The 25,347-nt window shown below is 42.6% G+C and overlaps 1 protein-coding gene across 2 annotated transcripts in view; it reads right to left on the reverse strand.

Moving 5' to 3' along the window:
- Positions 1 to 5,793: 5,793 nt before the first annotated feature.
- ctnnd2a (catenin (cadherin-associated protein), delta 2a) overlaps positions 5,794 to 25,347 on the reverse strand; it is a 243,303-nt gene continuing 223,749 nt past the window's right edge. The window contains exons 21-25 of one of the 2 annotated variants that reach the window (XM_056433619.1): positions 24,264 to 24,348; positions 13,550 to 13,676; positions 9,916 to 10,047; positions 9,284 to 9,360; positions 5,794 to 8,370 (exon numbers count right to left, since the gene is read on the reverse strand). In XM_056433619.1, coding sequence (XP_056289594.1) covers positions 8,047 to 8,370; positions 9,284 to 9,360; positions 9,916 to 10,047; positions 13,550 to 13,676; positions 24,264 to 24,348 — 745 coding nt within the window. In that variant the 3' untranslated portion in view covers positions 5,794 to 8,046. Of the gene's footprint in view, positions 8,479 to 9,283; positions 9,361 to 9,915; positions 10,048 to 13,549; positions 13,677 to 24,263; positions 24,349 to 25,347 lie in introns of both variants that reach the window. The other variant, XM_056433618.1, reaches the window with a different exon arrangement.

Raw genomic sequence — 25,347 nt, forward strand, 5'->3', positions numbered from 1 at the left:
ATCGTTGTTCAGCAATACACTTTAAGTGATTTAGGAATGAGTGTGCATGCATCTACAGTAGCCTACATCTAAGCGCATGTAATTGTGTGTGAGTGTGTGGTCACAGCGAAGCGTGCAGAGCAATTGTCAACTGAAGTGGCAGCTGCGCACTTCACTTGGACCATCAAGTGACATTCGATGCACTCAGTCCACGCACACACAGATTGTCACAGGGTGTGGTGAGGCAAAAGCTGAGGCGCAGAGAAATCAGGCAAGAGTCCAGGTAGGGTGAAACAAAAAGCTCCACTTTCTGAGAAAAAGGTCAAATGTGGAACTCAGGTAGAAATGCAGAGGGACACAGGATCTACAACGGGAATTTACAGGAACTACCAACAGGAATTCACAACACGACTTCAGGACAGGATTAAACAACAGCAATGTGGCAGGGGAGATGTGAAATAATGGCAGTATATATAAGGGGGTGGGGGGGGGGGGGGAACCACAGGTGTTGGGCATAAACAATCAGGGAGACACAGGAGGGCTGAGGGCAGGTGAAGGTAATGAACAATCAACAGACACTGGGGAGACAGATACAGAACTAACAGGGTGAGACAACCCCCCCTCACACACAAAGTAATTTGGGCTGCGCAAACACCATTTTTATTTCACGATATTTAAATGTTTTATTGACATAGACAACAAGAACACTATTAAGAATACAAAAGCATTCACACATACACACATTGCTGATGAGCTATGGGATTTGGGAGAGGAGAGGTGGTCCCTGCATCCCATTTAATCCTCAAAGTGCAGAAATCTGTTCCCAGGGCGTTGGTGTCCCAGAGGAGAGTGTTGACAACCAATCAAAAAGGCCAGGAGTTCACTCGCAGGTCAGGAAGCAGTCTGCTGATAAAAGGATGAATTGTGACGTCTAATTAAAATGTTTGGCCTTCGTTAACTCTTATTTAACACGACAAGTTGAGATGCCGTTATTTCTGACAACAGTAGCCATGGGGGAGTATTTCTGGCACAGAGGGACATCTGTCACAATTGCACAGACAGAGTTCCTTTATTAAATTGTTTTTTTTATTGGCGTTACGCCTCACTGGCCACTGTTGTGGCATCCTGGGCTTCAGTCTTGTCTGAGATCTACCACGAATATCTCTGAAGACTCAAATTGCTCTTCATACTTGTTTTAGTACATTTAAAAAGTCCCTTATGCACAAAATAAACAGGTATTACAAATGACAGAGTTTTGTAGATTTACTTACCTGTTTGCAATACATTTAGCAAGAGGTAGTTTATAACATGGGGCCTGCATGGTGGTGTATGGACTAACACTCTCACAGCAAGAGGGGCCGGATCCCGGTCTCTATGGTCCTTCTGTGTAGAATTAGCATGTTCTCCTTGTGTCAGCGTGGGTTCCCTCCGGGTTCCTCTGCTTCCTCCCACAGTCAAAAGACATGCAGCTCAGGTTAATTGGACTCAAAATTGGTGAACGTGAGAGTGAATGGTTGTCTGTATGTACCCTGCGATGGACTGGCGACCTGTCCAGGGTGAACCCCGCCTTCGCCCAATGACAGCGGTTCGGATATTGTAAAAGGTGCAGTTTCCTTCAATACAGTTGTGGAACTTGTAACAATATATATAAGAAATGAAAGCAGCACAGGCCAAGTTCTTCAGACTTTTAGTCTCTTTATAAGTCATGATCCTAAATGTTCCACAATGCATGTTTACAGCATTTTTTGTGAGACTCCCCATGCCTGATGAATGCTCACATCTTTCAAACTCTATGCCTCAACTTTGTAAGTCTGGCTTTGTATTACAAGTGCCAGACATGGGGTGACAGAGCCTTCTCCATTTCTGCCCCCTCCCTCTGGAACTCTCTCCCCAAAATCATCCGGGACTGCACCGAACTTTCATCGTTTAAATCACTGCTTTTAATGTGTGATTGTGTGCTCTGTACGTTCTAATTTGCTTTTATCGTTTGTTTTTATTGTAATTTTTAATGCATAGCTTTTAGGATTTTTAAAATGATGTGTTGTAAAGCGTCTTTGAGTACTATGAAAAGCGCTAAATAAATTGTATGTATTATTATTATTATTAAGTGTGGGTGCTCCAAACTCAAGCTGGGATAACCCTGATTGTATTCCAATTGTATACTATTGTATTTAATATTATGATATTGATTACTAGAATATCAACCACCCCAACCCTGTCACCAATGTGTTTGTGCTTGTGTGGTTCTGCTTACAAAATGCTTACATCCATCACTGCGTGCACGTGAGTGTGTGTGCACATGTGGCCACTAGATGGGAGAATGCAGCTTGACAACACCAGAGAAGTATTTCCAGTTGTGTAAGTGCAGTAGTGTGTGTCCTGCTTGGCCTATGATGTCCCATAAAAGCTGAAGAGTCGCTGATAGAAACTGAACAACTCCCAAATCAAAAGATACAGAGCTCCACATCTAGCTCATATGTTCCTCTCTCTAACACTATCTTTCTTTTCTTCTGTCACTCTCCACCCTTTATTCTTTTCCTCGCTTTTTGCTCTGACTGATATACACACACATGAAAGACTGAGAGAGAAGGAGAGCATTCATTACTCAGGGTGAAAATGCATGGCACACATTCAAACTGCCATAGGTGAAATCCTCTTCAGAAGTCAGTGATCTCAACACCTGCCCGTGGCTGATAAGAATGTGCATGTGTGTGTGATGCTTTGGCCTTTGAGAGGAGTACTCTCACTGATGGTTTACAGGGAGACAGAATGAGGACGTCACAGGTGAGAGAATCTGCTCAAACTGACAGGTGTGCACACACACACACACACACACGCATTTGTTCTCACACGCACATGCAATCATGCCTCTGACATACACATACTCTCCATTTCTCTTTCTTTTTCACACACACACACACACACACACACACACACACACACACACACACACAGAGAGACCCCCCCCCCCCCACCCCCACACACTGCTTAAGCTGTGTGGGAGCCAGCTGGGTCCTCTGCAGCAGCACTATCACACATGAATAACCAGGGTTTTTCCTCTGCTGTGCAGACCTGACTATTCAATACCTGACAGGATGCCTCACGGTGCGTTAGTGTGTGCATGTGACAGAGAAACATCCGCATGAGCGTACATTTAGTTGCATGTGTCCATGTCAATCACTGTCAAACTGAAATGGGGTGGAAAGTGAGGATAGGAAAGAGAGAAGAAGCGGTTCGACAAGCCAATTGATTAGCAATGAGGCAAGGCCTTATTGATCACAATACGTTTACTCCTTTTGCTCTACATCTGCACAAGGAGGCTGAGGTCAAGTTCAGTTAGGAAAAAGTAAATTTAGAGCTGATTTGTCTCAAGCACTTGTAAGTCGGTCACTTACTGTGAGGGCAGTCTTCCAGCTGCTTCAACACAGGGGGCACCCGAGGTAGCCATCATTTTAATGGCAGCACAGAGACATCAGTCAAAATATTCACTCATCTCTGTCTGGTTTTGGTGTTATTGATGCACTCTGATGGTCGCTTGATATAATTATTGGTACGGCTTAAATTTAATATCCTGCCACTTCCTGTGAAGTGAAAATGAACCATGAAAACGCCCGTGTCAAAGAGCAGTCAACATCTCGTTGTGGGGAGGCTCGCTGACATTTTTTTCTTCTCCTTTTGTTGTTTAGCCCGTAAATGCAGCAGAATCTATGACAGCAGTCGAAATGAGAGATACGAGTAACGTGGAGGCTGCTACTGCTCTGGAGTCCTGCATGTCTGCAAAAGCCTGCTTCGATGCCTTCTCTACTTTTCTACGTTATCTCTAATCTCTTGGTGTCTGGCATCCATAATCACACCCCATCCTTCTCCTTACCTCCCTGTACAGCTCCTCAGTCATCTCTATGAAGAGGCAACGGTCAGCACACACCAATAAGCCAGTAAAACACAAACACAACATTTCAATTTTAGCAGTCCAACCAGATGTGCATTTCCTATTTCACAGAGAATGCAATATAAAATAGGTTGATTGTAGAAAAAATAATATATCAGGGCGTTTCCACTTTGTATTGTCATTGTAATTAATTGACCCCAGTTGTTACGGACGCAGCCAGTCGTTGTTTAGGAAAGACCCACTGTGTCCAGCACCGACACCGACAGTCAGTTAGCAATTAGCTGGTGCAAATATGGAGCATTTAGCAGCGACAGAACCACATCATGTTAACTGTGGATTGCCCCTGAACAGGGTCCTCATTTCAGCTGCTAGCTGTTGCTGGCCCATCCTTTTCTTCATTATTCTTTCTTATTGTATCATAACTCAATAAACTAATCCAAAGTTTTCAAAGTTTCCAAGTCATTGACTTCTTCTGCTTGCGATACTCACACTGTTTATGATGTTGTACTTGAAGGTTCTTCATCTTATCATCTACCTTTCCATCTTCCTCTCTGTCATTCATGCTACTTTTCCTCCTTCCACCTTCGTTCTCCTTCAGGCTCCGCCCTTCCCTTTCAGATGAGAGCGTTCATTTCTCAAGGTCTATCTGTAGCACGCAGAGCCTCCATGGAGCCTCACTTCTTCTTAAACACAAATTGATTTCACGCTCAAATCCTCAGAGTATAAATCACAGACCCTACACCTGCTCCCCACTACATCCCTGTCTCCCTTTCCCCCCACATCTCACTGTGATCCCCCTCTCAGCTTCCCGGCTTTCTGTTGACATGCACCTGCGCGCACATACATATGTACACACACACCCACACACCTTTGAGTCTCGCCTGCGGTGTGTGATGGCTGAATGGGCAGGGAGGCTATGAGAATTAGAGGGCGAGAAAGCCGTGAGAGAGGGAGTGAAACAGTGAAGGCCGGAGGCATCTGCAGGGTGGAACAGGGCAGTTTCTAGAGAGGTTGTGCGAAAGAAAAGAGAGGATTTATATTTTCATGCCACATTAAGTTACACCAGCCTTCCACTGTGGGACTGAGCTCCGACGGAGGAGAAATGCCTCGATTGTGAAGGCTATACAATCAACGAAATGGCATTATTACCGAACACTGCATTTCACAGGCCTCACCTAGACAGCTTCAAACAAGAAAAGGGGAGGGGGAGATAAAGGGGAGAAATTCATTTCAATGGATTTTAACAAATACTGCTGCTGATGTTTCAAGTTGAGTTAATCTTCAGGATGAATATCCTTGATGAATGGGATGAAAGTCAGAGAGGGCGACATTAAAAGGGAACAAAACGATGGGAAAAATACAAAATTGGACTTCCCATTACTGCATCTTTGATGTCTGCCCAACGGCATTAATGTGGCAAGAGAGGCTTGTGGATGTAGGAGCCCTTGAATTGGCTTTACATCTCTGTGTTATACTATTAACACCACTCTCAGGGATAAATTGTCTGTGTTAAAACAGAACTTTTTGTTCCATCTCTGATACAGTGTACAATACACAGTGCTACTGTATATACTGTAGGCCTATATTATGGCTTTAAAATATAATGAGATGGTATTTTTATATTAGATTATCGTTGTATGTATTCCAGCTCATGCCTGGTGTGCATACAATTACATTTAACGCATATGAAATCTGTGCCTGTGTAAAATTGGTGGTCTTTTATTCGACTTTTGAAAAAAAGAGGGAGCACAAATGTGAATTCATCTAAAACACATCAACGTGTGTCGTAATGACCCTCACCACACCAAATGAAACAATCTTCCTTGAGAGAAAAACACTGAACGTACATGTGAAGAAAACATCTGACAGCCTCTGATTCAGAAAAGAAGTGGACATCCCTGTTGAAAACAGCAGCGGAGACGATGGCATTTGATTGCAAAGAGTCTTTTTTATTTTTCCTTGTGTTCAAGTACGGTACGGTCCTCTCTCAGCAGGGTCATCTAAGAAGCATGGACACACAATAAACACACAACTCGCACCAGAGCCTGAGCATCTTCAGGTGGGATTTCTCTTTTGTCTCGATTGGGGGAGGGGAGGGGGGGGGGGAGAGTGGGGCCCGATCAGCAGCTTCCATGTTTAGGTCAAGTGAACAAGAGTCCTGTTGTACAGCACATCATCATTTTTTCTCTGCGGACATTTGTTGCATTTAGTGACACTGACATCTGCACATAAAAATTATATATATATTTATATTTATATTCATAGATTTGTCATTCTATATCAACAATTCATTCTAGTGATTTTTAGTTTTTCATGTTGTAAAACTGGACAAACTGTCGGTAGGAATGCCTTGATTGGACATTGATTTATACAGGAACTCACACACACATACACGCAACAGAGGCAAACGCACACACTACTACACACATGCATGCATAGATACGCTCGCTCAGGTTTACTTGTACTCACACGGGCCACACATTCAGTCACATACATGCACACGTACACAAACGCACGCACACATGTGTTCCAACACACGCACGCCCACACATGCTCAGCCAACACAGAGAGGCAGGTCTGTACATCTATGGGAGGGAGATGTTACCCGTGATCCCAGCAATAAGTACGGCTTTACCTGATCAAAACACAAGAAAATAAACGTCACAAACAGCAGAGGGAGTCGCCCATCCATCGTCGGAAAACTTCGACAGAATGTTCTTTTAAAGTCCTCGCGAACTCGTCCACGGGGTGTCAAAGTTTGGCACAATGTCAAGTCTCTCTCTTCCTCTATCTCTACCGCACACTGAAATGTACAATAGTCACGGTGGCTCTTGTGAGACGGACCAGTTTTTATGCACGAGTGATGATGAGAAACCACGGAGAGTTGACATGGTCAAACATATCGTCTCCCCAAAAGGAAAAGACAAAGAGAGTGTGCTTTAAACATACACGTGTATTCTTTAGGCAGTGAAAAAGCACTTTTGTTGACAGGGGGCTCGGGAGCGATCCCGTTCTGCCAATCTGATGCTCTGGCAGCCTTGAACTGCTGCTCCTGCCATTTGAGCATGTCCACAATGAAATTCATTTGATGGAGAAAAACACAAACACTGCAGGGTTTCCTCTCCGGCTCGGAAAAGGGCAAAACAAAGACGTCCACTGACATCCATCATGACAGTGTCTGTCTTTTATGCTTCTTGTGTTCGCATTTCACTTATTTTTGTTGCTTTTGTTGTTTCAGTCAGTATGCCATGTCATGGGAGGAAAACAAATCACATTTGCACAAGTGGGCCCCATCAAAAACATGTGTAATATACACACTGTATCACCTTTAAACTGTACACAAAATAAAAATGCTTTCGTGAAAGTGAAAATTTAGAAAAGTACAAATAAAAAAAGCTGTGAAAGAATGATGACAACAAAGAAGTCTATTGAAGATGACATTCCTTGCGAACAAATTCAGAAGCCCCTGTAGGGCCATAGCAACAAAAAAAAGGAAGAGGGGGAAGGAGATAAAGCAGTGCTACGTTTGTCACACATCCATTTCTCGCCTTGTGCCTGATGTGATTTCTTTTTTTTCCTGTGCTTTTATTCCTCCTGACCTCCTTAAGAACCCTCACACCTGTCCTCTCCTCCTCTGTCTTCAACAAAAGGTCAGGTCACTTCCTGCTCCTACAGAGTAAGAGCTCGCCCTCGTCCGCTCCCCATTATGTCTTGATCCCATCTCTCTCCTCTTCTCTAGGTCTCTGCGTACTCTCTCCACTCTCTCTGTAATTTTCTCTCTTGCTGTATTCTCCTGCTCACTTCTCTCTCACCCTTTCAAACACACGTCTTCATATCTAATCCCATTTTATCTACTCAAGTGTGCAATGGAGTTGGAGAAATAAAGCTGTCTGGGGGAAAAAGAAAAAGAAAAGTCGAAAAAATTTCTGCATGCACATGCACAGTGTCTCTTTGTCACTCGACCTGACTTCATTTCTTAACCCAATCTAGCTCTGTCTTCCCCCTTAATTTAGAGAACACTAATGTCCTGCCACTGGATACAAGATCCCGTTTCAACACGCCACCTCCTGTCATTTTGTGTTAATCTGCTGTTGATCGCTTGCAAAGATAATCTCTTTCACACTCGCACACACAGACTCTCTCTCTGCCACCCCCACCCCCTCATCATCATAGTCTAACTAGACCCAGGAGTCAGGCGAGGCCGGGTAGTGGCTGGTCTCGTAATTCAGTTCACTGTACGGCCGAGAGGCTGAGTAGAAGTCGACGTAGTTGCCGGTGGATTTGAGGCCCAGATGCATGCGCAGGTCCTCCCGTGGGTCTCGGGGCGGTCCGGCGGTGCTTGGAGGCTGCTGGGGTTGTGCCTGAGGTGGCGCCTGCACCTGGATCTGAGGCTGTGGCTGGGATGGAGGAGGAGGAGGTGTAGGTGGAGGTCCCTGGTCCTCGTAGTAGACATCACTGAAGCTCCGACTCTGGCTGTGGGGTGGCGGCTGCGGCGGCTGAGGCTGGGGGAAGGAAGGAGGGGGAGGGTAGGGGTCGTAGTCCTTTAACACGGCTGCTGACGGGCTGTCCTGCTGGGGCATGGGGGGCATGACGCAGGGCTGGGCCGGAGCCTGGTGGGGGAGCAGTGGAAGTAGGGTAAAAGTGGTAGGTGGTGCAGCAAGCAAGAATGAAGAATCATCAGGATGGGAGATACAAGTGTAGAGATAGAAGGGAGAGTGGTAGATACATAGCTCATGGGGGAGAAGGCTTTGAAAAGGCAGGTCGTACGAGTAAAAAGGCTCAGATAGGAATCAATGGGCTGGAACTCATGCTGTGAATTCTCAATTCCATGCAGGTACTGAAGGAAGTAATTTGTCTGCGTGTACATATGAGTATACAAATAAAGTCATACTTTTACCCATTTTTGAGTTTAGTAGAGTTTCTTCCCCGACAAGGGAAAGGTAACTATGTATTTAACTACATAAACAATACATTTATCATTATATACTGTATTTATAAAAACAACAAACTCTCCTCTTTCTAGTCAAAAGCTATGCCGCTTTCTGTTCCACCTCCCCTTCACCAGCAGAGTCATTAAACAGAGGCAAATAATTAGCGCAATCAACCGAGCTAATCATTTTAATTGGAAGTCGGGCGTGGTTTTAGGTTGCAGTGGTTTGACGCCGAATGCGCTGAGGGCGTGTCTCCGTAGCACGCTCTGCCAGCGCGTCTCTTGTCACAGCGAGACACCTTCTGTGTGCATGAGTGTGTGTGTGTGCCTCTTCCATCCTGCTGCCTAATAACCACCGTGTCATGACAGCATATGCCCATTTAAGAGCCCCCAGACGACTGGCTCACATTGCTAAAACCTGCTGCGCCGGTGTGTGCATATAAATGTGTGAGTGTGTCGTACATTTGTTGACTCCTATTACTCACCTGGTTTTGCTTGATGTCGTCACTGGCGGTCAGGTAAGAGTTTCGGAACAATGTAGATGTTCCACAGGACACTTGAACTGGAAAGAAAGGAAAGAAAGAAAAGAGAAAGACAACGCCTTATGTGAAAGATAACTAGCTCCAGTACTACTGCTAATAATTCTAAGACGAACAACATTGTGGGAAACTGCACAATTGGCTTAGTCATAAATCAGCTAATTAGAGCCCAAAACTTCCTGCAGTTTGTCTAAAAGTCTGGCAATTAGTTAGTCCCTCGTGCCCTCGAGAGAAAGTTGTGAAGAACAGAGCATGAATGGATGGAAAAGAAAAGAGACCAAAAGATAGAAGGAGATGCAGTGGAAGGGAGGGAGGAAGACAAAGAAATAAAATAGTCGAGCGAAAGCGAGAAAGCAGTTCAGAAAGATACTGGAAAGGACGATTGGCAAAGATAGAGAAAAATCTAAGAGCGTGAGTAAGAGAAATAAAATAAGTGTGGGGTCAAAAGAAGAAAAGACAGATATAGGGAGAGAGGTGAAATAGGGAATGAAAATGGACAAGAAAGAAAGATCGAGAGGGGGGTAAAATAAAAATATTTAATTATTCTGTGCCTCTCTATCACACACACACACACGCACCTGCCATGCCGTCTTTCCGGGATGTGTGCTCTCCTTTGTTGCTATGGAAACCAGCATTGGTTGCCGTGGAATCATAGTCCATCTTGCGTTCCTTCAGACTCATCATCTCTCTGGGGGAGGCTGGAGCACTTGCTACACACACACACACACACACACACACACACACACACACACACACACACAGTAATGAGCAATAAACCCTGAACAGCATGTACCTTCACACTCTGCGTGCTTTTTTGCATGTGTGTGTGTGTGTGTGTGTGTGTGTCTGTGTGTGTCTCAGTCTTTTAAAGGTGCAAAGTCATTATTCATCATTTAGCTTGTCAGCATTAAGGGTCACCTCCAGCATGTTAAAGGACTCCTGGGAATTCACACATACACTGACACCCGTTTTTCAGACACATTATTTGAATATGAAAGTATTTCAATCTGGGATGCATTTTCTCAATTCAGACATTGTGTTCCCTTTATTTGGACATCGTACCATCACACAAACAGGCCTTATTCTCTTCTCCAAACAAAGGTTGACTTGAACAGAGTTATGATTGGTAACCTAACCCCCAACTCTTGCATGGAGGCAGGCCATTGTGATGATGTAAATTCTATGCCGTGTTAAAAATAATTGCGATATTTCAAAGATCCAACTTCTTTACCCAACATAACTTTCAGTATCAAAGTTGAGTCCAGTTTACAGCTGTGGTTCCAATCCCTTTCTGTCAGACTCTTTCCGATCGCTCTATCAAATAAGTTCAACGCGTCATAAACGCCCCCCACCATGTCCTCGATGTGCTCTTCTGCACAATAGAAACTGGAGGTAATTATTTTTTCTCGTGTATCTTTTTGGATTTCTCTGCTCGTTTGCTGACTAGTTTTAATGCAATCACAATTTCAACTTAATGCACCCATACATGCAAAGGCAAGGGCAGATCAGCACACATTCTGTACTTAAAATGTTTTTCTCCTTTCTATTACACCCCCAACTCCCACATACGCATGCACACACACACACACACACACACACACACACACACACACACACACACACACACACACACACACACACACACACACACACACACACACACACACACACACACACACACACACACACACACACACACACACACACACACACACACACACATACATATGTATATAAAACACAGGCTCCTTGGACCCGCTCAACCTATTTTTGAGAGTTGCAGATGATTGTAGGGCTGTAGCTTCTCGAGCCAGACACGTGTCTCACTACTCATAGAATATATGAGTGTGAAAACCCAACAGACACGTGAGCAAGCAAACACATTTCCAACATTTCTGGACAGTAAAATATTCTGTTCTTTGGCTGTTCTCCTATACAGCTTAGCAAAACACTTTTTTCAATTCAACTAGCCATAGAAACAAATACATTTTAAAGTGATTTTTAAGTGTGTTGGAATCTCATTTGATCTATTCAAATACTATTTTTTAAATCCATCTCTTCAATACTTTACATTGACATTCTGACCAAGATATTTGTTCTTTTCTGTCGATAAAGAAAGGCACATGCACATGATTGTCGACTATCTGGTTGTGGTCAATTAAATGACAGACATTTAGTAGAGCAAGATAAACAGGAGAAGACAGGAGCTACAGGCTATTATAATGTGTTGACACATTTGATATTACATCTTTTTAATTTGTCACCTCTGCAGCGAATGTCCATTAAGGTGGATGCTCCAACCCGTCACAGGCACCCTCAGAGACAGTGCCATCACTACTGGTTACGGTTACCGTGGGGACCTGGCTTGTAACTGCTGGATATGAGTGACTTAGAGACTTGTTCTATCAGTGCGAGACACAGCAGGACCCTGCGGGGTCCATGATGGATGCTAAGGTATGTCTCTCCCTTTGTCTCCCTCTGTCATCCTTGAAGTCTGCATATTTCCCGACTCCTCTAACACTTTCACAGTTTTTTTCACTCCTCCTCTCCTAGTGTGTCTGCACGCCATCATTAATCCTTCTGCTTTGATCCATCTCTAAGGGGCCGGATTGCAGTCTGGAGCGAATGAAATGAGGAGTTAAAGATTCATGTGCGTGTGTGTGTATGTGGAAGAGAGTGTATGTGTGTGCGCATTGAGGCAGCCTGGAAAGAGTGAGAGCTCAGAGAGGTGAGAAGAAAGTCGGATTACTGCAAAGGAGGAGAAGAATGAAACGGTTGAACGAGAAGGGGCGGAAGACTGGAAGGGCAGGACGAGGAGTGCATCGAGAGGTGGAGCAGTCGGGAAGAGGGGACTCATTTCCAGCTCTTTTCCATTTCCCCCTGCCTCTTCCAATATACTACAGACATTTACAAATTTCTCTCCGCACTATGATCTCAAAACTGTTTATTTTCAATGTCGCCGGCCAAAGTCAAATCCTCATCACTGCATTAACCATCCCTCAATCCCAAATTCTTCTTGCCTCCGTGCCTTTTCTCTTTATCTCCCTCTCTGTTTATTTCACCCCTCCCTCTTTCTCTGTCTCGCTCACACACACACACACACACACACACACTTTTTTCTCTCTCTCTCTCCCTCTCTATCTCCCTCTCTCTCTCTCCCTCTCTTTTAGCTGGGTCCTTGAAGACCTCTCTAAGCCGAGAGGAAGGAAAAGTACTTTTCTGCCTCATCAGCTTGCTAAGCCCAGTGTGGAGGAAGCACAGCTCAAGGCTCTTCAACTACTGATGCTAACAGCTAATGCTAACGCACCCTTTGCTAAGCATGAAGGCCATTGGGCTCAAGCTAAAGGCTCATGATAATCATACTTTACAGCATTGACGCTAACAGCCACTTAGCCCCGATGTAAAGACTGATGGACTGGTAAATGTTGACGCTACTGGATATTGTCTAATTTATAGCTCATTAGAATCCATGTGTGACCTGTACCTTGTGGTCGTACTCATGTCCCACATACATCAGCACATATGGACAGTTAGTTCTATCCTCGCGCTTTCTGATGGACTAAATCCATTCCTTAACAATGGGTTAAAATGAGAACAATAATCTATACCATAACCACATCTAGAATGAAATACAACCCTAAATCTCAGATTTATTTTTCATATATCGGCTGTGACAAATTAAATGATGTCCTGCTTTGATAATGATCCTACCACTTACAGGAACAGTTCAGCATTTTCGGAAATACACTAATATGCTTTCTCACAGAGAGTTTGGTGAAACCAATACAACTCTCTTTCCATGAAAGTATGATAAATATGAAGCAATAGGATCAACAGGTGATTGGTTAGGTTTAGCATAACTACTCATCACATCTCCTGCTTGAGTCTTGAGTCGTAGCAACAGCAATGACAAGACCTTGAAACCTTCAAGAAGGGCCGCTGATTGGCTGTGAGAAAACACCTGCCATGGAAACTGCCTTTGACTGAGTGGAAAGAGCTCTGGTCTCATTTCTTCCTGATGTTTGTGCTCCAATATGTCTCCCTTTAACCAACTGTTGCCCCTTAACTTGTCTAAATTCAGACTATTTTAAATCTCAACTCAATCTTCATTTCGTAGGCGTTAAACTGAAACTGGTTGTTGCGTGAGCCAAGGCACAAGAACACACACTAACACGTACACAATCTCTACTCTAAGTGTCAAATGTTACTCACCAGAGCGGTTATTAGCGGACGTCCTGACAGGGGAGACGGAGGGAGTTCGTGAGGAGGAGTAGGGCCTCTGTCTGTCTCTCTCTATCGTTGAGGCAGAGCCCACAAAGTGATACTGGGCGTAACCGTCCTGCAAAGAGAACACAAAAAAACAAAGTTTAATTAAATGCAAAAATTCAAAATCCAAGATTGTTTTGCTGGAAAGAAAATCAACCACTATACAGAGATGTGTATAGATGTCGACATACGCATTTCCCTTTTATTGTTTTTCTATTGGAGCTCTGGCCTGTTGTATATGGCAAGAATAAGTCTATTTAAAAAAAAATACTTTTACTTAATCGGTCGTCCTACACCCAACAAGTTTGATACAGCTTCACCCTGGATGAACACTTTAAGAATATGTATTTTTTAATAACTATTAATGTAAAATAATGTATCAATCTTCTACTTTGAAGCACTCTGTTGAGATGAATTGTAACTTCCAATGGACAGAAATAAATACAAACTATCTCAAACAATCTCAAGGAGGGAGTGAAAAGGGTGCAGTAGAAATAGCACGACAACAATGGCCACAACACTGATTCAGCATTGATGAGGCACAGAACTAAGGAACAATTGGGAGCTGAATCTTACACACACACACAAGTTTGTATAAAAGGATAAATTCAATGTTTGGAATTTAGTTAGAAGTCCGTGAAAGAAGTTTCCCAACCAGTGCGGGTCATGAAAGGACGCTGACAAGCACCCACACATGAAAACACACAAATGTCCACACGCCACAAATCAACACACTTGCTTCAAGCCTGAGCATTGTCAATATCGCCCTGTCCTTGTTGAGAAAATGAATACAACTAACAATTCCACAAGCATAATTACTGCCAAACCAATCTGTAGCATTAAGATAATTGGGTACCTCTGAAAGCAAAGTATGAGCAAGTGATAAAAGCTAAAGCAGACATGTTCCATCATGGGTTCACTGCCCGAGGGCTTCGGCTCAGGAGTGGGAGAACTGGTTGCACTGCGAGGAGAGGTGGAGCACTTCGCTAAAGTTAGACCGAAGAGGAGGATGGAGGGGAGGAGAACGAGAAGACTGAGAGGGCGAGGAGATGAGGCAGAGAGAGGGGGAGGAGGGACAGACAGGGTAGAAGCTGAGGGAGACAAAAGATGACAGGAAGTAATGAGAGCAAGGAAGAGGAGGGAGAGTAATGATGGGAGAGTGAAGCAGGAGGAGGAGAGATGCAGGAGAGGTGCATATGGAGAGACAGAGAGTCAGCCAGGGAGAGAGAGAGAGAGAGAAGTAGGCTGGACTGAGAAATCCAGCCTACCTAGTCTGACTCCTGTTACCTTTCACAGCACTGAGGACTAATAGAAAGACGGGTCCTCTGACACACAGTGGTTTTCGTCCCTGCCATGCCTGCCTTCCTCATCTATTTATCCCCCGCTCCTTCAGTCTTCGGACTCACCTTGTTTACCCCCGCCAACACATCTCATTATAAACCATGTAACCTCCTTATGGAACACCGGGCCGCTGTGCAATTGGACCCCGTCAAACTGTCAGGCCTCTCAAATGAACACAGTTACTGAATATTGAATGATGAATGTATTTTGCAGAGTGATGTGTGCAGTCTGCTTTCTATACATGCGACTCACAAATGGGTCCAGGAATCATCTTGACCCGCAAGAATGGTCATAATCAAAGAAGAATACTTCGAAGAGAATATATAAAAAATATATTCAAATGGCTGTCACAGCCATATATTTCACACCTTTTGTCTTTCCACATATATTTATAAACCTCACACCTTAATCTTAATGTGGTAAGTAGCGTTCGGATTGGAAACATCATTATATACCACACCATCTGACAGTATGCAGTATATTCTTCATCAGCTTGTTCCAACTCTTCATTGATTTTATGATGTTTGCTTTATAATGTGATCAACATATATCAAACTTCAACATGTTCTATGTGATTCAAATACAGGACCAAATGCAGATTACTTTTAAACGGGGGTTTCGAACAAAGTCTAGAATGAACCAGAGGCATCCAAAGATCACAAGGCTACGGCAGTCCAAAACACATGACACAAAAACACACAAAGCATAATCAATGAGAGAAGACTCTGAAGGATAGAGAAACAAAAAACAGGTGGAAGAAAGGCAGGAAGTAAAAGAAGACATGACACATGTGGTGAATGTCTTTTAAAACAAAACAGGATTCAAGCTCCAAACGAAATCCCTAGGACCATGACACAGACTAGTTTCTTTTGCATCATAATTTGCACCGTATCCAAAATACAAAGCTTGTTCAGTGTAAGTGTGTAAGCTTATAATATGTCCCCACCCCTAACCTCATCCGCTCCATCGCCGGCTCTCTCTGATTCCCACCTCTTTGCCTTGTCTTAACCTTTTTTCCCTTTCCTTTCCGCCCATCTCCTCTTTCTCTCTCACACTTAGTCTCTAACACTCCTTTTAGCCCCGACTGTAAAAAGGAGAGAAAAAAAAAGAGATTGAGTTGCTAGGCAACCACTGTGCCTGTTGCTCTGGATGGTTAGTTGAAGGTCGTGGGACTGCGAGGTAAAAAGCGATTACTGCCCCAACAAATGAGGTGTGTGTATGTAGATGTGTGTGTGTGTGTGTGTGTGTGTGAGTGTGTGTGCTCATGCCAGACAGCAATTATTGCAAAAATTGTAAAAGGTTACCCGTGATGAGTGGTGGCTCCCCTCTGGGCCTCGTCCACCACTGAACATTGTCATTTTTTACAGCCCTTCAGTCTGTTTCTCTCTCTCACTCATTTCACACACATTTTCAGATTAACAGTAGCAAAGCTATCCACTCACACATGATCCGTTTATCCTCACTGGAATAATGTGCCTATGACCTTTGCATTATTTATTTAGACTGCTTGTGGTTCCGCAGATTAAGGAGTTGCCCTTCATTCCACTGTTGAATTGGATGTAAATGGCCAAGGATATACAGTAAGAGCCTCGGTGTTAAATACTGTCATTAGCCTCTGTACTGAGACAGGCTATCTCTACACACCTCTCTCTCTCTCTCTCTCTCTCTCTCTCTCTCTCTCTCTCTCTCTCTCTCTCTGGTGAACATCAGAGGGAAGCCATGCTCAACACAGAAGCAGCTTTAGAGGCGTGAGGTTGGTTTGATGTCTACTGAAGTTTTTTAAATGCTCATCTTCTTCTCGCCGTGGCAGTTGAGGATGGGTTCATTTGAGCTATCTTTTGACGAAGAGCATCTCATCAATTCATTTTTGCAATGCATCTTTGAAAGCATTGTGTGTTTAAGCTATTGCCAGAAATGCTCAAATTGGACAAGCACATTTTAATAAACTAATTCAAACCAAATATTGGATAGTATACATAACTAAGCATTTCTAAATTTTGAGTAATGATTTTTTGTTTCATTGTTTCATTCAGGTAGTCACACACAACAGTTTTAGTAGCTTAATTAGGAGCAAATGAGGTCTTTGTTATTTCTTAAATATACATTTTATTTTACAGGAAGGACTAGGTTGTGCAATCTGTGGCCTCAAACAAATGTCTCACTGAGTCACATCACACATATGGAATAAAACATCTCTGGAACATATTGTAAATCTGTGATATTTGTGATAAACAGCATATCTCTGACCCTGAACCCCATCTGTCATACGTGTGTGTATCTATTTTTTGATTTGTGTGAAGTAAGTGTGATGTATGTCGGTGATATGAGGATGATACGTGTGCTTGTTTGTGTGTGTGTTTGTGTGTTTGTTTGTGAGAGAGAGAGTGTGTCTGATCAAGTCCCCAAGCAAGATCATTTGTCAAGAAATGAGGCCCAGCGGGCCAAAAACAATTACGCATTGAACAGGTTTAGGACGGAGCGTGCAATTCTGTGTGTGAGAGAGAGAGGGGGAGGGGGGGGGTGCAGGTGACTTTTTTTCTCTTTTCGCCACACCACATCCACGTTATTTGATGGCACCTCAAAAATGTTATAACCACGGTCTTTTGATTGTTATGAACAAACATTTTAAGAAAAAAGGTCTTCTGAATAATAGTTATCGGGCTATAATAATAGTAATAACAACTTTACATTGTCATTATATATAATATAGTTAAAGTCATTCATGAACCAACTTCCTTTTTTTTGACTCGTGTCAAATGACACGAGTAAAAAAAAAAACATGAGTCATGATAGAGTTTGTTCCATGAGTCTGTTCCATGAGTTTGTTCCATGACTCTGTTCTGTGATTCTGTTCCATGATTCTGTTCTGTGATTCTGTTCCATGATTCCATTCCATGAGTTTGTTCCGTGAGTCTGTTCCTTCCTCTACCTGGTTGTCATGATCCTAAATCTATATCATGATACCTATATCATGATACTCGATACAAAATAAAATAAACTTAATTGAATTGATCCTTAAGTCAGTGCTAGTGTTGCTACAAACAGATTGTGGCTTTGGTTTATTAATCACTGCTGTACTACTGGTCCTTCAAGTCATCTCAGATGCTATTTTTATACCAAGTTACTGTTTATTTATGGGCTCTCAACTTTTCATTTTAGTGCGTTCAACAACTGCTGGGCAGCACAGCCACGTTCTGTGACTCTCTCTCTCTCTCTCAGCCTAGACTGTTCCCATGGCACTGCTGTAGGAAGTGATTAAATCCTCTTACTGCAGTTTTACAAAAAAACACATTTTCAAAGACACACTCGCACAGACACAAACAGGCCTGGTTACCCACACCCGTGACTTTAGGAAATGTACGTTTCAAAATGCTCTCATTACCTCAAAACTTCAAAGCAAACAATTAGTTGCCAATGAAGCTCAAACTGACTCATTATTGACTTGAAGACTGCTCTGCTCTTTCCACCACTAAACACACAGACGCACGCCTTTCAACTCAAGCATGCTCAAGCCTTTCAAGAATTCTCCTCACTTTCTTTTCTCCTCTTTTTTTTCTCTCTCTTTCTCGTCTTTTGCCGCTCTCTCTCTCTGTCTCCTCCATCGCTGCTCTCTCTCTCGTTCTCCTTCTTTGCTTTGGCTCACACACATTTCGCAGAGACATCCAACTCCTGTCCCGTCTAAATTGTATGCTAATCCATGTTTGGATTGGGACTAACAGGATTGTTGCTGCATCTAACATCCATGACCTAATACTTCATGCAAGGATACTAGCAGTAAAGTCACTTACTGCACACTCTGGACTCTGGTGATAAAGTCAAAGTGTGGATCCTCTAATGCAACAATTTCCACAGTTATAAAATGAGGCTGGATTGCCACTCACCGGTCTGTGTTCATGCAATTTAGGAAGTACATAGACAGGTATGGTGTCTATCAGCCTTTAAAAGTCATTTTTAGAGTGACTGTATATCATTATGGAGCAGCTCGACGAACCAAACCACTTAAAAAGTGTTTAAAAAGTATGTTAGAGCATTTTAATTGTTTCTACTATATTTAAAAAAAAGTTGTTCTTGAAAAAAGGAATATTTTAACAACAGCAAGTTCTTGACAATTTAAAGATGACACGCAGGACATTACGGGAGAACAGACTGCAGAGGACATCTGGTTTCAATTCAAGGATGAGTTTTGGAAAAGTGGAAAAGTCTCGTCTTTCAATTACACTTTTTTTCTCTTCCCCTCTTTGAATCAATATTCACATCTTATCTGATCAAATGTGACAGATGCTAAACTAATTGTGTTGTTTTAAATGTGCATTCATCAAACTTAACCAAGTTGTTTCTTTCCTCTAATAACTCTTTATAAAATCATATTAATATAGCCACCTTTGTCGGAAAGCTATGTCTGACTGTCTAACTGGTTAACCGCGTTGTGCATCCAGTCGAGTGTAATGCTATTCGGTGGCAATGATGAGAGAAGTGGGAAGCAGATGAGGCTCCCAGGGGCCACATGTGGATTCTGCTCAGTGTACTACTGGGAATGTGTAACAGTTTAGCTCCACGCCTTCCTTTTTGTAATAGTTGTTTTCATCCTGTCACACCATCTCGTCAATCCAACTCCCCTCACCTGCCTCTGATCACCTCGTTAGTCCCTCATTCCCTTCACCTGGTCCTCACGCCCTTCTCACCTGCAGCCCATCCCCTCATTAGTCCCTCACTATTTAGCTCCCTCACTTCCACTTGTCCTCTGCCAGATTGTCTTGTGTTTTCGTGCCAAGTTCTCCAGTGTTATTAGAGTATATTCCTGACCTGCCTGTTTTGACCCAGCCTGTTTCCAACCAAAGACACTAATCTTTGTTACTCCTGTCTGAGTCGTGCTATTGGGTCCACTCTAATAGCGTCGTGACAGAATGAGAGGATGACGAATGAAGAGAGCGACACAGTCGTCAGGATGAGGCGAGGAACCACTGATGCCGCGGGGCGGCCCGTCCTGAAGTGACTGCTGCCATAGTCAGAAGTATTGGACTTGGACAGTTCACATTAACAGCTGAATATGGGACAATGCGGAATAAGACGGACACTTCGGCGTAACACAATGAAATGCAATACTTCCACAAACTAGTGCTTCAGAAGGTAGTCAACGACAACTGTTCATTAGAAAGGTCACAAAGGTGTCCTTTGTTGCAGGGCTGTAGCATTGTATAGCATTAGATTATACAAGTCACACATCTAAAATAAATTTAAAAATCAGCTTCATTCTTTTATTTTTTCTCATTCAAAGCCAAGGACACCTCCTCGGAATGTGCGTCTGAATATTTCTACGTATCTCATTGAGACTCGTTGATACGCGTCTAAAGTTTTCGTGCTCTAAATGGCCGGTAACCTTGGCAGGTCTTCAGTCAACAACACACATTACTGACTAGTGAAAGGAACAGAGCATCTGCCATTACTTTTAATCAAGTTGGTTGTGAGAGTGTATAGGTATTCGTCATGAAAAGAAACAAGAGCCAGAGGAGGAAGTGGGTTTCAAAGATGTTTGTGTGTGTGTGTTTGTGTGTGTGTGTGAGGGGAAGCGATGGATATAATTGTGTCTGAGTTGGAGCATCATTTATCGACACTTTGTACAGTTTTCTCACTTTCTGCTTGTTTGTGTTTTCATCTTTATAATGGGCTAAATAACCATTAGCATCGATGTTTGCGGGTTTATGTGTTTCTATGTGTGTGTGTTTGTCTGTTGAATAATGAAAAAAAAACAATAGGCTTGAGACTAACACAACGTTATTGATCCACCTGCTTCTGTACACACTGTTGGTCAGTTGTGATGGTGCCAGGCAGAACTTCATTATTCTTTTGTTTGGAGGTGGTGATGAGACCTCAGGACCACACACACACACACACACACACACATGGTGCCATAAACCACACAGACTATACAGAGAGGACCGTGCGGTTGTTTAGGAAGAGATCTACTTTGGTCATCTCACTATGAAGCAAGGAATCTGTCTTTTTGTCTTTCTGCGTGTTCTGAGAACACAATCTTGAGAACCGCTCAGCATACACTTGGCGGTTGTATCATTGGGGTCCCCATGGATTGCTATTTAGTGCAATTTGGACATGTTCAATATTAATACACTTTGAAAAATATGCACACACATGTCGTTTGATGCTGGATCATAGATATTTAGTCTTCTAGGGCTGGATGCTGAATAACGTTATAACCAAACTTTTTCTTCTTCCCTGGACTCAACGAGTACCAGCGAATAGGCTACACAGGAACGGCACCACCCGGCCATTGATTCTCAATTTGTTTCAGTTTTTGCTCAACTAAAACACAACGCTAATAACATTACTGCCAGCAAAATAACTCTTCAGGCCTGACAGGCCGCCTGTGCATGCGAGTCCCTCGGCTGTGTTCGAAATATTAAGTATGATTTTACCAGGAGACTGTTCCCACCATGGTTTCACTGAAGTATGCAAAGCTTTAGCCGGGCTGTAGCGGCTCTCACACACATCAGTTGCAGCAACTTTACAAACGGCAATAATTGGATACACTGACAACATGTTGGGAATCTAAATGGTTATTGTCTCACATGAAAACATATGAAAGTTAGTAAAGTGAAATACGACCAGCTATTATTCACATTCATTTTAAACGTATTACTGGTAAAAAATAGTAATACAAGTCCAGATTTGAAGTTCTTTATTTTGACATGAAGAGTGAAACAGAGGCATTATCAGCACGATGTACTTTATGTACCTGTATGAGGTGGATTTAATGAGTTAAATATGAATCTGCTATCTAACTCGTCTCTCTGTCGAGTAATGTTGCACTGCAATGTGTAAATAGTATAGAGTAACATACTTTTTAAGTGCTTCATTTAAAAGATACAATGAGTTTAAATATCGAAATAACAATTATGTGTGGGGCCTGTATAGTTGCCTGCCCCCAGGCCCAGTATTGATGCATCTAACAGTAAGAACAAAATATAGTTTCATTGTCATTTGTCTCCCAGTTGTATATTTTGTGAACATCAAATCAATACCATACACTAGAAAAACTGCTGACTGATAGTGGTAGCTTGTGGCAAGCATCAGGGATGTCGGTTGCAGGATTGAATTAACTGAGTCTGAGACACACAGCACATCCAGACAAGTACTAGTCCTGACAGGAAACAAGACATCCTTTATCTCGTGAGGTTTCAGATGGGTATCCACGATAGAAGAGGTCAAACCCAAATCTTCAGCTTACATCAGGTGTGAATAAATGAGAACTTAAACTGTGTATCAGGAGTTTTTATTAATTGCTTAATTAAAAACTTTCAGCAGAGAATCATCCTCAACACCTGCTTCAGTGAAAGTAAAATGCGCTCATCCTAAAGAAGTTCATCCCCACATAGTTCAAGGCCAATATGCCACAGATAGTACTAACTTGTTACCTTCGCATTGAAAATGCCGGAAGGTTATGTTTTGATCGCCGTGTATTTATTTATTTGTATGCGTGTTATTCGCAAATCTCAAAAAGTATTGAACCGAATCGCATGAAATTTGGTGGGATGATTGTTTATTATCCGGGGACCAGTTGATTAGATTTTGGGATCGATCGGGTCAAAGGTCAAAGGTCAAAGGTCATGAACAGGTCAAAATCTTTCGCAGAACTCAAAAAGTATTGAACCGAATCGCATGAAATTTGGTGGGATGATTGTTTATTATCCGGGGACCAGTTGACTAGATTTTGGGATCGATCGGGTCAAAGGTCAAGGTCAAAGGTCATGAACAGTTCAAAATGTTCTTGAATCGCATGAAATTTGGTGGGATGATTGGTTATTATCCGGGGACCATTTGATTAGATTTTGGGATCAATCGGGTCAAAGGTCAAGGTCATGGAAAGGTTAAACTCTTTTTTTACCATAGCACGATACATTTTGTCCAATTGGCATGCAACTAATGCCAAAATGTTCATAATTCAATGCCCAATCTTGTGATATGCGAAGGTATGCGCTCTACCGAGTGCCCATTCTAGTTTTATTTATATAGATGCTCTGTGAAAAACCTCATATGAAAAGCAGGAGAATTTAACAATATGCTCTGTTTCTTCCCCAAAGCGTGTTACTCTTCTTGCACCTTGAGAACGGAGGTGTATCCAGACATAATATTCTTTAAACTCTTTTATACTTTATTCACATTGCACATCAATGTCACCATATCAAAGCCCTTTATCAGTGGATATTTGCAAAGCAATAATTATTTTTTGGATGATGTCAATTTTAATTGTATGCATTATGCTTCTATCAAGATGTCTGATACTGTTCATTACCTTTGCATTGAAAATGCCGGAAGGTTATGTTTTGATCGCCGTGTATTTATTTATTTATTTATTTGTATGCGTGTTATTCGCAAATCTCAAAAAGTATTGAACCGAATCGCATGAAATTTGGTGGGATGATTGTTTATTATCCGGGGACCAGTTGATTAGATTTTGGGATCGATCGGGTCAAAGGTCAAAGGTCATGAACAGGTCAAAATCTTTCGCAGAACTCAAAAAGTATTTAACCGAATCGCATGAAATTTGGTGGGATGATTGTTTATTATCCGGGGACCAGTTGATTAGATTTTGGGATCGATCGGGTCAAGGTCAAAGGTCATGAACAGGTCAAAATCTTTCGCAGAACTCAAAAAGTATTGAACCGAATCGCATGAAATTTGGTGGGATGATTGTTTATTATCCGGGGACCAGTTGACTAGATTTTGGGATCGATCGGGTCAAAGGTCAAGGTCAAAGGTCATGAACAGGTCAAAATGTTCTTGAATCCCATGAAATTTGGTGGGATGATTGGTTATTATCCGGGGTCCATTTGATTAGATTTTGGGATCAATCGGGTCAAAGGTCAAGGTCAAGGTCATGGAAAGGTCAAACTCTTTTTTTACCATAGCACGATACATTTTTGTCCAATTGGCATGCAACTAATGCCAAAATGTTCATAATTCAATGCCCAATCTTGTGATATGCGAAGGTATGCGCTCTACCGAGTGCCCATTCTAGTTGCATATGGGGACGTCCCATTAGTGATCATGAACTGTAGGTCTCATTCCTTCAACTAGTAGCCACACGTATGTACATGGCGTTGTTAAGTACAAGAGTAAAGGTCACATTACTGTATGTGTATGACAATAAGAAGCACGGTTTAAAATCATATACAATTGTGCCTGGTATGCAACAATGATATATTGTGCAATAACACAGTGGAGAGTGAAAGGAAATATAAAAGCTAAACAGGACACAAAGAGTTTGAGATGAATTGAGGACATGGTTGGTGAGACATCCTACCTTCTTGTAGAGGGAGCGCAGGTCTCTGTACTGCCACATACTGCTGAGGACCTGAGAGCCTGCCTTTACCACCTTTGCTGAGTGTCTGGAGAGAGTTAGAGACAGAGAGAGAGAGAGTTAAATTTCTCGTGGACAACGTTCCTTTGGATAATGCTGCTATGTTTTTCTGCCCCCTGCCTTTCCCAGCTGCACAAGCTGCGTGCAGGCCAGTGGCACGTGCGATGGCTTGAAGAGTAAGAGGGCCATTGCTCATTTCAGCAGAGAGTAATTTTCTATGCACAAAAACTGAGAGTTTCCAGATGAGTGTAAAATGACCCTCTCTGCCATGCTAATGGTCCCATCCTTGCCACTTAGCTGAAAAATGACTGTAGTAGGAGTCAGTTCAGAAGCCCTGCCCTTCTATCAGCTAAAGAGAGGGGCAGAAGGGATGCTCATTTGCCATTTGTCCCCCAAAATGAAAATAATAATAAAAACAGCTTCTCCCTGGGTTTTTTCTCAGTGAAAGGACAGAGAGTGTTTCGAGGATTAAAACATGGCATAATGGTATCAACAGAACGCTATTTTACCAGCCTGCTACAGACGTAAAGCACTGGAATGTAGCATCAATGATTTTACAGTGCAAACAGATCCTGATAGTGACGTTCCCATCTTAAACAACATCAAGGCTTATGATGCGACTGAAGCACAAACTGCAGTGGTGGGGGCAGCATGTGGAAAAGGAGCCATACAACAAGTCATGCACCAACTATAATCTATATTATAATTTTTTTCAATTCATTGTATAATTCAACTCCTACTGTTTGAAATAGATTGGTAAACATATGGTGGTGCTACAATGGGCATTGTCTCAATCTGAAAGTGTGTAATTATGTGAATGTAACATTGCACTGCTGATAAGGAGTATTTATCCTCAGTGGGAAAATGAAGACGTGTGGGCTATTAGCAGCCAAGTACACTCACTGAGAAATGTGCACTTATGAAGGTTTCTTCCAGCACCTCATCTCACTCCGTAATGGTGCCCTTGAGCACTGTTCCGTAAAGAGATTTGATATCTCTCCATAACAATAAATGAGTGGTTGATCTC

This window comes from Pseudoliparis swirei, chromosome 16, assembly GCF_029220125.1.
Source record: "Pseudoliparis swirei isolate HS2019 ecotype Mariana Trench chromosome 16, NWPU_hadal_v1, whole genome shotgun sequence".
NCBI classification, from domain to species: domain Eukaryota; kingdom Metazoa; phylum Chordata; class Actinopteri; order Perciformes; family Liparidae; genus Pseudoliparis; species Pseudoliparis swirei.